The sequence below is a fragment of the Paramisgurnus dabryanus genome, chromosome 11, assembly GCF_030506205.2.
Source record: "Paramisgurnus dabryanus chromosome 11, PD_genome_1.1, whole genome shotgun sequence".
NCBI classification, from domain to species: domain Eukaryota; kingdom Metazoa; phylum Chordata; class Actinopteri; order Cypriniformes; family Cobitidae; genus Paramisgurnus; species Paramisgurnus dabryanus.
The window spans coordinates 16,061,158-16,077,142 of record NC_133347.1 but is presented as its reverse complement, the minus strand read 5'-3'; the positions used below and the strand labels follow the sequence as shown (position 1 = coordinate 16,077,142).

Here is a 15,985-nt window from a genome sequence, read left to right as displayed (position 1 = left end):
CTAGCACTAGGTTAGTCTGTAAACCATGATGTGAAATAAACAGACAAGCATCCAAGACATTCTCAAGTTCTGGACATTTTTAAAATGTGTTTATTGTTGTTATTAATGTTATTATTACGTCATAACACATAACATCAATGTTAGCGTTCTATCACTAAGTTCTTGTTTTAAATTATACAACATTGCTTGGTTTTTGGCATTAAGGTCCCACTAAAAATCAAGAAAACAATGAGGCAATGAAACGAACACATGGATTCTCAAAACATTTCCCTTTCCATACCAAAGAGTAAAGTGGTCATTAGCAGCAACTGTTGGTTTTGTTTTCACTTTGTTACTTCAATAGCCAATGAGTATAAGGAGTCTTATCTCACATAAATCAGAGGGGTACAATGGTACCTTACTAATCAGAATGATCAAGCCTTTAATACTACTATTGTACTAAATGTGTACTGATTAAACATGGGTGAGATTGTCCTGTTGTGTTCAACTAAAACAAGTTGAGGCAAATCATTTAAAGTCCAAAGCCATATGGTGTGCTGTACTTTACATCTCCGTGTGCGTGAAATGACGGGACACATCACGCACAGTACAGCGAATCATAACACTTGAGGGGGTGGTGAGAAGAGCGAGTGTGTGCGTGTGCGACTCAGGTGGTAAACTTCTGTTCGATAAAACGTCTCGCTCTTCTGCCTTTCCCAAACAAGATAAATCGCATACAAACCAGTTTTTACTTCCTTCAAAAATGAAAAATAAATTAGGAAAACGGAACACTAAATATAAAACAAACAAGAACAGAGTGCATGTAACCATAAGGTCCCACAGGATGCATTTCTTAAATCTTTGTCTTTTTGTTTATTGATACACACAGGCAGGACTGAATAGCATGAATGTCACGTTTTCAAGGTGAGGAATTTGATCAAGGCTGCTTCCCTGAGTTGACTCTAAATGTAAATCTAGTTTCAATGTAAACGGTAGCACTAAATTTGATTCTGAATCAAAGTGTGAATCCCACTGCAATTGATCTACACTCCGTGACTACCATTGTAAACCATTCTGAGCTGGTTCGGATTGTGAGTTTGGTCCGTGGTGAACTTGAGGTTTATCGTTATATGCGGTTCGCCTTAAGACTCGATGTGAATTTAAATGTACATGCAAATGTGCAAATAGTCCAGGTTGCAATATTTAATCTGCTGGATGTCTGCTAAAACTTCCAGAAAGAATTAACGTTTCCAAGATGGCTTAATTTCAGAAATATCTGTGTACAAATAACTTTTAATAAAACAAATTAATGATTAAGATTAAATCGAGTCAATACAACTTTCCGGTTACCAATGGCTTTTTAACCACTGGGCTGAATTAAAAGAAGTTGTAGCACCCATTCGAGTTGACACTTCAGTTTTATTCTTGTACAAACAAAGCTTTGAAGTAGCAAATAGCTTATTCATCATAAGCGTTTAGTGTTGGCAAAAATGTTCAGCCCTTGTGGTAAAAACATTAGTATTTAAAATCTACGCATCTCGCTGTTCAGACTCCAATATGTGGGATATCATCATTTGCCTTTGGTGTGGCAAACATGCAGATTGACTTGAGGTCATTTGCTGATTTGAATGTTTGACATCAGAAAATGAATCTCAAGTATTTCAAGTTGCACATCAAATGCGAATAAGAACATGGAGAGCTTTAACCAGTTCAAAATGGTGGACAGCAGGGAATCCTAAAATGGCAGACTCATTTACAGACATACAAATGAAAAGATGTATACGAGAATTCATCTAGTGGACCAAATCCTCATTTAAACACTCAGAAAGGTCATTCAAAACTGGTCCCACAGTCAAGTCAGTTTAAACAGACACCGGCAGAGCAAATGAAACCTTTATGCTTGTCTGATCAGCAGTAATTCATTAACTACAGGTAGCCATTGCAACAGTCTAAAATACTCATTCATGCTTTAAAAGAGATAAGAGGGGGATGCAATCTGAACAGAATACATCGCTTTCCAGTTGTACAGGGCGCAGGAGGGAATGTGTTTTGCATTTTTGGGTCCATAATCTTTCGCTCTTGCCCCCACACGTAATGCATTACACCAAAGGGTTTGTAACAGACAATTCATTCATTCTCTCTCTATAATACAAACTTTAATATAACCTTAAGATTGTGTGTGTGTGCGCGCGCACGCTAACCCACAGTATGTACATCAGAATCCAGTTCGAAAGTAACAGATTAGTTACATTTGGGAGTCTTATCCCAATAAACCACTCTACAGTGCATGCACCCTTGTATTACAGTGGCAAACGCATATATTTAGCTGGTGCACTACAGTCAGGCTGGAGTGTACTCAATATAATGCACTTCCAGTCTGCGCTGTATGATCCTAAAGCTTGTCAATGGAAAAGAAACATCAGGGGAGCAGCCTCAGACTGGGGGGGCGGGTTTATAGGGAGGGTTAGTTAGATTACACATGTGCATCTGTATGTATAATGTCCATTTCAGTATGTATGTCGCTCTTCAATGTATGTGTATGCGTGTGCATGTGGCGGCCATTCCAGCGCACTCAGTCAACAGTTATTTCACTCGCGAGAAGGGAGTTGATATTATAGGTGGGATCGGCAGCGACAGGGGCGGGCCCCGTTTCGTTAAGATCCTGCTCGCTTTCGCTTGAGGTGGAGCTCGTGCTCATGGAGGACCCCGTGTCGGGGATGGCACAGGTAGGACCGGGAGGGCACATTTCGTTGGGAATACACACCTCTGTCGGGATTATCACTCCGGTGGGAATACACACCTCCGGCTCGCTGCTGGTTTCACTGGTGCTGGAGACTACAGATAGCAGCGACATCTTCCTGTTGAGGCGGCGCGGCAGCAGGGAGAGGGCGTAGTCGGCCACGATGCCCGCCACGTCCATCCCGCACGCCTGGTCGAACGCGATGAAGCCCACGTTGGCGTTAGCCTCGCACACCACGAAGGAGCCATCGTTCAGTTGGAGCAGGTCGATTCCACACACGTCCATTCCCAAAATATTGCACACTTGCACGGCAAGCTGCTTTCCCTGTTCACTAAGGGGACACATCATTCCTACTCCACCTAGAGAGAGAGAAACAAAAGAGCTGTCAGTCATGAGAAGCTTTGGACATGCACAGCTCTCGAGCTGCCATTTTACAATTACAAAGATTTCTAGTTTATGAATCTTCATTTTATATACACAAAACATGACAAACAAAAGATTAACTTGTACACGTACCTAGCGAGCAGTTGCTCTGCATACGTCCGTCGGTAGAGCAACGGAGCATGGATCCGATCACTCTACCCCCCACCAGAACCACCCGCACATCTCGTCCATGGCTATCCTTTACATACTCCTGAAACAAGTATGGGGCGTCATGGCGAATCAGGTGACAAAGGTCTGAGAGGTGGTGCTTATCCCGGGCCAAAAACACAGCTTTCCCTGTCCCGATCAAAAACAGAGCACAGTGTTAAATGTATAATCATCAAAGCTGCATCTACTGGTAATGCAAGACATCAAGCAAGCAAGCTGGCTCCACATTTCTTATTTGAAAAGCTGCCCAGACCATAGTGTTGTTATTCGCTGCTTTTCCCCTAATGGAGTTTAAGCAATACCTCAAAAAATTCGAAACATAATCAGAGGCTGTCACCTCTCATTATTCTAAAGCAATGATGATTGATAAGGCGACACGTGGACCAAACCCAAAAGAAGTGAAGGGGCTATTACATCATTTAAATACAATTATTGTCAAACTCACTCCTTATTTGTTAGACATTAACAAAATGTTACACTTATGTTACAAATCACCGTGTAACAGGATCTCATTCTCACTTTTAATTAACAAGAGGATGGAAACAGGGAGATAATGAGGTGTCACTGAACTGACCAAAAATATTACGTGAGATCCAAACAGACGCTGCCCTCTAAAGCAACTTGTATTTATGTACCCAAGGGCACACAGGTGATGGTCGCAGCGTAAACCTGCAGATATTTAACCCTTAGGCTACCATTACCACACCCCACTCCCCACAGAGGACCTTTTACAACATGTCACAGCCTGACAAAGGTCAACATTGTGTGTTTTACTTTCAACTGTAGTTTAACTAAATGCACACCTTTCAAAACAAGTTCACCGAGTTTATTACTTAAAGAAAAATTCACTTAAAAAGCCTAAGGGTATATTCTGCTTTCCATAACCAGGGTTCCCATTCCAATGGACTTCCATAACTCCTCAACTCATTTAGGATTATTAGACAACAATTTTAAATCATTTTATAAAAGGTTGTTCATGCGAAACAACTTCAAAGTGACGTTTAAGAGAAAAACGAGGATAAAAATGTTATATATTTACAAGAAATTTCCATGAATTAAAGAGGTCATGACATGAGCAATTCATTTTGCCTTGATCTATTGACAATAACAGAATTATTTATGTAATTGTTCTAAAAAAAGTCTGGATTAGAGACGTACACATGGATGTATATATATATATTTATTTTATATGACCTGCCTGCTTCAGGTCTGCAGCCTTCCCATTCTTTGTCCCAGAGAAAGACACATCACATCATCGTATTGTTGGCTCCTCCCACTGAACTTCAGTCAGAGCAGCAACTCAAAGGGATCCGAAGGAGTAGTTCTTTACAATCACGATAAGATTGTAATAACCGTAAGACTGCGATGTCTAAAATATTAGGTCATTGCTGGCTGTTAAAAACAATGCAAGGCTTCTGAAAGATCCCGAGGTCAGATAGTTTACTTTTAAAACGGATGTAATGTCATATTAGTGCTGACTTATGTGCCTACTGTTTTGGACTAAACAAGAATCCAGCAAACTGTCAAGAAACGCAGTTTTATTTAAGTAATATTTTGGGCAGCGACCCATTTATACTCGAGTTTTAAAATACACTGTCCAAGAGGTAAGCAGGAGATGTAATAAAACATGTATATGTATGTACGTACGTACGTACGTACGTACGCACGCTGGCATTCCATTTATAATCCGTGTTCACAGTCGCTGGAAATAAGAGCATTATTTAGGGTGCAATTCTCAGTTTAAAAGAGTAAAACGTTGGAGTGTTTGTAGACACTAGCTGAGAATGATGTGTGTTCGCTAGTGATTCATTTCTATGCTTACTTTAGTGGTAAAGACTTTTAGCATTGTGTTTGTGAGATTTATTTGGCTGTCTGCGACATGAAAAACACACATAGTGTTTAAGAAGACCGTTTGAGAAGCTGCATTTGTAGTGAAACTGCATAGAAGTCGCAGGCTGTCAATCATAGAAGTGGGAGGGACACCGAACCAGGCCAAACGCTCTTGAAGGGGAAACACACAAATCAGACTGTTTCAATCAGAGGATGAAAAACAAGGTGGGTAAAAGGTTATAAATTCCTTAAATTTATATGTTTTTTTCTGCAAAATAACTTGAGCAACATAATATGTACAGCTATAAAATAAAAAACATGTCATGACCCCTTTAAGATTTTAATAGCACTTACAGGCTGATTTTATATTTAAGTTTTTTTTTTGAGAGGGAACTGTGATATAGGAAATATTTAAATCTTTGACAAACCGGCTCACAATGATTCAACAAACCAGACCCTGACACAGCCAACAAGCAGTACTACAGCTTCCTGAAACATTAGGATCGCAAACACCCTCCAGAAATTGTAAAAAATTTAAACAAAAATCAGGATATTTACTTTTCTAACCGAAACCGAGGCTCTTTAAAATTGCTTGGCATAACTGCGAGATAGCAAATCATAATCATCATCAGCAAACAACTTATGTTACACTGAACAGTCATTTTACTGCAAAAAGCACAGGATAAAGGCACTCTGTGTGCACTGAGCAGGAGAGAATGACAGCCTTTGTTTTTAAGGTTAAAGGGGGGACTGCTTTTCCAAGCGTATTGGTTTCTTTATCCTGAAATTCAACATGCTATGTAACTTCCTTGAGGCTTTTATAGTGCGTGTGTGTGTGTGCCTTTGGGCTGGTAAAGGTTTGCCAGCACTCAAATCTGACTAAAATTTACATTTGGGTAAATGTGATGGTTCGAGGCGTGTTTTTCTTAACCCCAAAAAGAACCATTACGAGCAGCAGATGTTCTAGGATCAGTGCTTTACCTCTATGTCCACGAGCATTCTTCACCACCACAGGGTAACCCAGCGGCTCAGCTTCATCGATCATCTTGCGGAAGTTGTCATGTCCCCCTGGAGATATGCATACAAACACAGAAACACACGCTGGTTAATGAATTTGTAAAGAATGTAATTGTGAGATTTGCCTTAGGTGTGAGATTCCAAAGTGAAATGCAAACAGCAATAATGAAACACAACCAACAAGACATTTCATATCCACATGAGAAGAACTGCCATGCTGACAGTTTTGTTGCCATGCACAGCTTCTCCGGTTTCCCGATCCGCAGTCTGTCCAACTACGTGGCCAGTTTGTGAAGGTTAATGGCTCTAAGATGTGTTTCAGATGAAACACGATGGCCATATGTGCAACCAAACTGCAGCCAAAATGAAACGCACAGGAAAATATTAAGAGAGAAAGGGGAAAGAGAAAAATCAATCAAATGAGAAAAGAAATATTTCAAGCAATTACAACTGCTCGAATGCAAACACACGATGCTTTAAAAACAAAATGGCTCTTCATGGATGCAGTAGCTTTCAAAGGAAGGGGGCGCAGAGTGGGGGAGAGCGAGCTAGAGAGAGAGAGCAAGAGAGAGAGAGAATGCAGGGCATGCAATATAGGCCTCTGCCAGGAACACATCACTACAACAGCTCTTAATGCTTTTATAAACCCCCACCTCATCTCACCCCATCCATGGTTTATCATGTTTGCTTCTACTATAAAGCAGCATGAGGGCTTCCGCTTTTATTTTCAGGAGCAGGTTAAACTAACAACAGCCTGTGTGTATGTGTAAATTAATGAGAAATACAGACATGTCGACATAGACAATATTAAAGGTGCCATGGCATTAAAATCTGACTTTTTCCATGTTTAAGTGCTATGATTGGGTCCCCAGTGCTTCTATCAACCTAGAAAATGTGAAAAGATCAACCCAATAACTTAGTTTTGGTAATAATTTCTCTACAAGCACGTGAAAAAATAGGTTGTTAAAATCTGTCTCTCCTTATGATGTCATAAGGAGCTCTAATTATAATAATACCACCCCTTAATCTGCACTATCCAACCACAGCACAGCCATTTAGTGCAGAGAGAAAGAGATAGAGAGAAAATAATTCACAGCACTATTAAGTTTCAATTGCAACAAACCATCATCATTGTGATCAGTGTTTGCACTTCATCCGCTCATTTGCATTTTAAAGGACACACCCAAAATGGCACATTTTGGCACACACCTACAAAGTGGCAATTTTAACATGCTATAATAAATCATTTAAATGGTATTTTGAGATAAAAATTCACATATGTGCTCTGGCGACACCAAAGATTTATTTGACATCTTAAAGTCTTGTGACATGGCCCCTTTAAAACTAATCAAAGTCAATGTAATGGTATTTCTATTGTGTTCAACATATAAAATGCTATTTGAACATTTTTATCATTAAATTATTAAATATTTATGTATATACAATTATATAAGCCCATGTATTTTTGGCACAACCCAAGGGACAGCACGACCTCTCGATTCAACTTGGCAACACAAACATTACACCATCCAAAACTGCCAAAAAACCTAATCTTTGATGACCTGCTGTCCTTTACTGGTCACATTGCAAAGATAAACACGGTCATGTCAATTTGCCTTATACAACATCAGGAAGATACGACCCTACCTTACCAAGCACCCGGCACAACTTATCACCAAGGACCTTGTAATCTCCAGGCTGGACTACTGTAATGCTCTCCTTGATGGTCTTCCTGCACGGGCAGTTCAGAACACAGCAGTCTGACTCATCTTCCAGAAGCCCGAAAGAGCTCATGTGACATCGGTTTTCATCTCTCTCCACTGGCAACCGATCAAGTCACTGCAGCTCACTTACAGAACTATCACTGGCACTGCACCAGCATACACTTTACACCTTCCTACATGCCCACAACCCATCCAGAACCTTGCATTCAGCGAATGAGCGGCACCTTGTGACACCTTCACAAAAGGGCACTAAATTTCCCGCTTATTCTCCTTTACTACTCCTTGTTGGTGGAACGATCTTCCAAACGCAGTCCGGTCAACCACATCTCTGGCAACATTCAAAACACAAATAAAATCTTTTCTGTGAATACTTGTCAAGTAGATGTTGCCTGCTATTTATTTTCTCCTAAATCTTTGATAAAATAAAAAACTCCCTCAACAGGAATTGTTTCGATTTTGTAAAAACTAGCAACTTGGTAGAAGCACTTCTTGTATTATTGTCAAATAGCTTTATTGTTTTCTGATCTTTGTGAGTCACTTTAGATCTGCTAAATGTACAACAAAAACTAATGTGATCCAGGCTTATTTTTAAGGTGTTATAGCCTAATAAAATACCAGAAAGATTAGGAAAGAATAGGCCTTGAAGTGCTAACATGGCAGCAATTACATTTGTTGACTCTTAAGTTAATTTTTTATTTTCTTATCAACATCAGTTGGTGTTTAAAAAGTAACTGAAATGTAATTAAGTACAACAATTAAGATAGCTTGTCGTTAAATGTGACCCAATATCAGGATAATACAAAGATAAAAGTCCTGGCCTACAGCCAAACCAATATAAATCAGCAAAGACAAATAAATACTCTATATTTACTAAGAATGAATGAGTTCATTTCAGTTCTTACCATAGGAGTATGTGTCCGGCAAAGGGACTCCGTGACCGGCGAGCTCCTGGAAGGTCCAGAACTTATTGACACAATTAAGGATCGCCTGCGGTCGGTTCACCAGACGGCAGCCCATCTTCTCCAAGTGACGCAGAACAGTGATGTCACTGTCTGACTGGACCCAAGGGGTCGGAACGCGCACCACTGCAACTTGCGGGTACGATGTCACCATCTCCTGCTCAACCCGCAGACCTGAGAGAGAGGAATCGTATAGAAAATTAATAATGTGCAGTGCAACATCAATGTAGAGAGATTACACCCATGTATCAATGTAACCAGTGAGAGTCACTTATGTTATTCGGATGCACCATCCCTCCCTCCATTTCACTCACACACACACACAAACACCCTCATACTTGATGTATGACAGACGAGCTGGTCTTAGTTTACAACACCCACCATCTCCGCAAAACTAAATTGCAGTTACACAATACTGCAGAAGGTCGTGTCAGTACTGCAGCGTTCATGCTGACCCACTAACCCACTTTGCAACACTGTTTTTAATTAAAATTTCACTTAAAATGTATGCTCACTTAAAAACTAGCCTTAAAAGCATTTAGTAAATCCTAAAATCAGTTTAGAGATGATCCTAGCATATCCTGTTTTGACTAAATACAAACAGATTTATGAAAGATCAAACATGAGTAGGCATAAAAAAAGGACAATTTGTTCAGATGTACCACAGAAGACGAACAACAAAATCAATTGAGAGAATTTTAAAAGATGACTGCAAAACACCAAGCGTGTGTTAATTTTCATATTTTTTTAAAGAGACGGCAAGCGATGGGAACAGGAAGTGTAAGAAAAATGATATAATGGTAGCCACAAGAAAAGAAAAACAAAACAAAAATGCATCACAGAATCTCTCTCTCTCTCTCCGCCATCTTAGGATGGAGCAACACACACAAAGCACGACTCAGCATCTTCACCGGCAACTGCTTCATCAGCACTCCCTCTTCCTTGCATACATCAAAAAGGGATTTTAAAGCGAGAGGCAGAAGGGACTTTTAAATGCAAGCAGTTAAAGGAGCCCAACGTTAAAACCTATGAATATATGTAGCTTTAACAAACACCTAATTTAAATTTATAACATAACATTTTATTTTTTGCAATCTGTGCAAGAAAAACAATTATTGCTAATCAAACCACACAAAGAGACCAAAGCTCTGTTTCGAAACCTTGGCCTTGATGCCTATATAGATAGCTGCCTTATGTGGAATTAAAAAAAGACACTGTTCACAACTGATTGAGTTTAACTTTAGAATGAAGATAAACTAACAACACTATTCAAAATACCTAGGCATACTTTACACAAATATGAAAATTATCTCTTTTTTACTCACCCTCGTGCCATCCAAGAGCTATGTGACTTACTTTCTTCAGTTGAACACAAACAAATTACACTATTTTTAAATGCCATCAACCTATTTGTAGTTAAATATTTATAGTAATATTTGTTTTCATCATAAAGCATGAAAAAACCAAAGAAATTCAACGATACTGATGTGGCACCAAAGCTGAATATATTTTGCTGATCTGCATGTTTCCATGGATATGCAATGTATTGATCAGTAACCTTAAAATAGTATTCATTTTCTCTCACAAATGTATTGTTTTGCTTCAGAAGACATACAATATCCTGAGCACCATTTAGAAAATAACAATGAAATTTTTATATAAAGTATTAATTAATTATTAATTAACTGACAAAAAGAAAGTCAGACATAAGCCTGGGATAGCATGAAGGCCAGTTAAGTAAAATATATATTTTCAGGTTAAACTATCCCTTTAACTTATCTTTTTTTTAACATTCTGTTCAATACTAAACATAAACAAATCCAAGGTGAGTGATATCACCTTGAATTGGCCAAACAGCATTGCACATTTTAATGAAACTATTTATCCATCCTCATTAAATGCAAATGTAAGGAAACATTACTTCAGTTGCCTGCTAAAGTGTAACAGTTTAAGAATATAATTGTTTCTATTTATTAATTTTTTTAGTATATCATATGATGCCATGACCTGAAGGCCGACTGATGTTTAAAATAGGTTCAATGTTCAATCAGGTCTAACTGATTTCCGCAGGAAATGACACATATACAGCGCATATATCAGCCCTCACAACGTTGTGTGCACATGTGTGTGAGAGTGCATTACTGTTTGCTGTTATCATGCGTTTAAATAATGAAAACTGCTAAAGAAACAAAGCATTTTATAGCTTGAATCTGCCTCAAGTTTAGCCTGTATAATCTACAGCTACAGAACAAATACGAATCATGCCATCAATCTTCCACACTTCTTTGTCAAATCTACTGCAGCTGTTCAGTCTTAAGCTGAAAAACAAGACCGTCTCGCTTAGACACAAAAACGTCATCATCAAACCCAGCAAGATCTTCAGGATAATCTATTGGCCTGTGTTAAACACAGTATCAACACACAGGTTTAACCTACTTCAGAGGTATTCAGTAACCGTGAGGTAAACTGGTACTGGATACAAGTAGCAAATCAGACACAACAAACAAACACCATTAAATTACACAATCATTGTGGCATCTATGACTCGTATCTGCAGGCTGGCACAAGGAACTGATTCCAGATCAGCACTGTGAGGCTGAAGCTCATTATCACTCACAGTGATAATAATCAGAAATCACAGAAGTGTCATAAAACACAAGATAATCAGATTGAGCACAGAACTACATCTATATTGATTTTACAAGTTTGTTTAAATGTAAAAACTTGTTATGTAAACAGCAATGTAATCTCCATACAATACTATTTAATCCACTGAAGCCTCCTGTGATGACGGCATGTTTGCACATATAATAAGATTAATAGATATGAAAACATGACCTGGGAAATGACTCATTAAACTGGCTGTTTAAAGATCATTAAATCACGACAGACAAGCAAAAGCAGTCATGTGTGCAATATTTGCATGGTTTTATTATTTTTGAGCTTGCCTGCAGCTTGTGTAAGTGTGAGACGGTAAAATGGTGTTACATTTCTCATTACGTAGAGGAATGGACACTAGTCGTCAAAAATTAACACCCTGAACATTGACTGCTTATCGATTGTTTGATTTCTGTGTGGGGAAACACACACAGCAGGTGATAAGATAACTATGCACCTGCTTCCAGTGCTTGTCAACATACTGCTATACCAAATAAAATAACTATTTAAAGACACAACATCTTTTACTAATGAGGTTTGGATTTTTTTGTCCAAATCTATTGCTTTGTGTGGGACACAGGGGAAGAGCTTTTCTCCCTGTGTCATGATTATATGCTGACCCACTCGGATCCATGCGTCTCACACTGATGATGTAACTCAGCAGAATGTTGGGATTTAAACACAGATCTCAAACTGACCGTCTGTTCGCCACCTAATCGAACCGAGACTGGATCCAGGCAAGCAGATTAAAAAAAACACACACACACACACACAACATGCCGCAGTTGTGATGCTTTCACGCACACATTTCCATTAAGGGGGTACTTTTCATTTACAAAGTGGCAGGCATATATAGGTATACATTTTAGATCTATGTACTCACTAGGATTTTAACCTGCTTTCAACAGTCATGCTCTACAGTTAAGTTGCAGGTTTACTTATCATTGATTCCTATCTGCTTTGCTTAGCATGTCTGTTCTGGTTGTCCTGTTGGACCGGCTGTCCATCATGTTGCAGTCACATATCTTAACTTAAAGCTGCTGATCCTAGGCAGAACTGCACTGGTGCATAGCCACTCCCTTTACCTCAGGTCCATGCGAAATACACAACGTCCCACTCACCATCTGCACCACCCCAAAAAAAAAAATGCTGTCACCCCCAAAGAAGCCCCACCCACCAGCACACAAGGCAACAACAGTATCAACATTACAAACTTTAATATAAACTTTCCACACCTCAACCTGCAACAATTAGTCATTAATTTAAAGTAAATGTGCACAGTTTTTAAATTCACAGTTGTTTAAACGTGTTGTTTGTACATTGGTTTTGTGTCATTTGGATTATTGTTCTGTTGTATGGTCTGCTGGATCTAGCAGTCATTTAAAACATTTACAAGTGGCTCAAAACAAGGCTGCAAGGCTTGTTCTAAGGTGTTCTTTGAGAACTAGTGTAGTAGAGATGCATGAACGTCTTGATTGGCTGATGGTCAAGCAGAGACTATCTGTTAATATGTTGGTATACTTTCATAGAATCATTAATACTCAGACTCCTAAATTTTTTTATGACAAAATAACATACACTTCTGATATGCATTTACATTATACACGAGGGGCTAACAGTAGACAGATTTTTTTACCCCTACCTAAATCTGATTCTATGAAGAGAACTGTGTTTTATAGGTCAATTGTGTTATGGAATAATCTTCCTGTTGGTGTTCGTGAAATCAAGGGAAAAACTGGTTTTAAAAAAAGACTAAGAGTGTATTTGTTTTCATCATCATAATATTTTTTGGATTGGTTGAGTAAGGTTTGATTGTGTGTTATGTTGTTTTTTTTAAATATTTATTATCATGATATTTTTGGAAGTAATTGTGATTGTAATGATGTTGTATGTATTGTTTGGACCCCAGGAAGACTAGCTGTCGTTTCGGCGTCAGCTAATGGGGATCCTTTTCAAATAAACAAATAAACAAATTTAGTGATTACTGCAAGATCACCAAATTCACACACTTGGTCTCAAAATGATTAACTAACCGACCGTTCAACAATGTTTTCGTTCGTACTATTATATAGTATTACGGTAAAAGGTGCAGTAATGCATACTCATAAGGATTCTGTATTCAAATTAGTTGCTGATTTCGTTAAGCACATCGGATGATCTTCATGTTCACGAGGCAATATATGATCACATCGTGATACTATTCCTCCAATATTTGTCAAAAACATAGTAAAAAAAAACCTTCTAGCTAATTAAACCGGTTTAAATTATATTTTAGACGAGGTTTGCACGTGACGGATCGATTATTTCCATTAAAACTCTTTGTATGTGGAGTCTCGCGCGAATGCGTCACTGATGGCTAATAAATCGAATAAATTGTCAACTTAATCTTACAGACTAGATAACCATAACCTAAACCCATCAAATTCTGCAAAATTATTGTATTCTGATATAATTAAAACACACAAATAGCAGCTCTTTGTGACCGTCGCGCCATCTGCCTTCTCAAGGCTTTATGTTAACGAACGCGCTCGCACCGCACACTCGTGACTGTTCGCTCATTCGCGCGCACATCCTGCAACAATAAACGGCGTTACACGCACATTATCGACAGATTCACTTTTTTTATATACATTATAAGGATTTTCAATGGTTTCCCATCCACAGTTTCTGTTGTGGTAAATGAATTGTGAAAAGTGGGTTAGGCGGTCATCCACAGGCACAACAAACACAAACACGGTGATGCACATCCGCTCATTGCAAGAGCGCTAATTATCAACACTAACCAGCTATTTAGCAAACTGATTAAAAAACTATTTCGGTTCTTGTATAGATAGCGAATGCAATTCTAAATGAAGTGTGTGTCCCCGTATGGTATTTACCGAGCTGTCCGTCCGTGATGGTCAGAACGATCTCATCCATCAAAAGATAACGGAATTCAACATCGTCCTCGACGCAGCGCTCCTTCAGGGCTCTCAGGATCTGGACCTGCGGATATTCCTGGCTGATCCGACGATCTGTGACAAACCACACCCGGGAGCACATGTTGGGGAGCTTGGTGTGCGGAACTTCGGATAGCTGCGACGGAGACACGAAACTAAAGCCACACAAAGACTTACAGCAGCTTTTTTACTTGTTTAAAAGAAAATTTGATCTGACCAGAACAAAGACCCCACGAAAATTCGACAAAATCCACCTGTGGTTATTTTGATCTAACACGCGGTGAGAGGCTGCGATTTTGCCTCCCGAAAAATGATAACGAGGTCCCCCACCGAGGGGCAACGGTAACTGCCCCCAACACGGTAGATCAAAAACCTCGCTAATTAACTCTGGTTTTAACTCTCACCACTATGTACACTTCAACGACAAAACCGAAAACCGCAAAGAATTCGGGAAAAAGGCGGATGAGAGGCTGGATGTTGTGACGAGTGATGCCTCTGATGATCTCCGGTGCTCGCGCTTCTCTCAACACGCCTCGGCTTTTTCCAGCACGCGCTTCGCGTTTACAACTCTTTCCCTCGCGCTCATGCACTGCCCGCAACGTCCAATGAGGGAGAAGGGCTCGAACTCACACCAACCAATCGCAGGTCAGGGTCCTCATCGAGGCAGCTTATGGAGCCAATCTGAGAAGAGAACAAGAGGAGGCTCGAGAGGTCCGCGGGGGCCAATGGGAATGAGGCAGAGGGGGAGGGGGTGACGTATGCGCGCTCGTGCTCAGCTAGGTTTTTTGTGTGTGAGCGCGTGGCAGGAATTGCAGCAGGACAGAAAGGGAGGGAGCGTCTGAGAGCGCGCACTGCTCCAGAACCGGTTCAGACCGGGCTTGGGGAGGTTTGGTTTGGTTTAGTTTGGATACCAACGCCTCTGTTTCGCTCACGCTACGTGTTGAAGCAGTAGAAAAAGAATGGTTCAAACACCCCCCCCCCCCCCCACACACACACACACATACACCCTCAAATGAGACCATGCATAAGTATATGCGCATAGAGAGGCGGGGGGATGTCAGCGTCCGCTGGCGCATCCTTTGTGTAACTCAACTGACGATTTAGTGTCTTGGCAACCTTATAACAACAAAACATTGACGATTGTGTTATTGTAGGGGCAGATGTCGAATATGGGGGGCCAGACTGTCTTTGAGTCAATGTACAACCAGTATTTTTTTCGTAATTTTTAATCCGTTTGTTCTAACGAAATTAAATTGTCAGTGTATGTAACGTTATGCATATGATGCTTTACATGCCAAATGACCCACTTTTGCTCTGTTTACACACAGAGAAATAGAGGGAAGAGAAGATAATGGCATTAGATGTTTTTTTCCTGTTTCTTTATTAAACAGATAGACTGTGGTTTACTTATAACACAATTTAGCCGGGGTGTAAATGGCCTTTATGTTAATGTTCCAAATTAATCATTTTATAGAATAAGCTGTGAAATGTCTGTACAGTTAACAAAAATCCCCCCCCCCCCCCCCGACATGGACATTAAAAGATGCA

At 39.7% G+C, this 15,985-nt stretch overlaps 1 protein-coding gene across 1 annotated transcript; it reads right to left on the bottom strand.

The window, feature by feature from the left end:
* Positions 1-55: 55 nt before the first annotated feature.
* On the bottom strand, positions 56-14,995 carry rimkla (ribosomal modification protein rimK-like family member A). The gene is made up of 5 exons (XM_065247131.1): positions 14,378-14,995; positions 8,784-9,014; positions 6,122-6,208; positions 3,236-3,439; positions 56-3,078 (listed from the first exon to the last, which is right to left on the bottom strand). The coding sequence occupies exons 1-5, from the start codon at positions 14,538-14,540 to the stop codon at positions 2,552-2,554; spliced, it is 1,212 nt and encodes a 403-aa protein (XP_065103203.1). The 5' UTR covers positions 14,541-14,995; the 3' UTR covers positions 56-2,551.
* Between the last annotated feature and the right edge of the window lie 990 nt (positions 14,996-15,985).

Excerpts from the sequence above, each read along its gene's own strand:
- rimkla (XM_065247131.1), bottom strand. The coding sequence starts at position 14,540 with ATGTGCTCCCGGGTGTGGTTTGTCACAGATCGTCGGATCAGCCAGGAA. Across the intron at positions 6,209-8,783 it reads GCCGGACACATACTCCTATG|GGGGACATGACAACTTCCGC; the intron begins GTAAGAACTGAA and ends GCATATCTCCAG. Across the intron at positions 3,079-3,235 it reads GCAGAGCAACTGCTCGCTAG|GTGGAGTAGGAATGATGTGT; the intron begins GTACGTGTACAA and ends CTCTCTCTCTAG.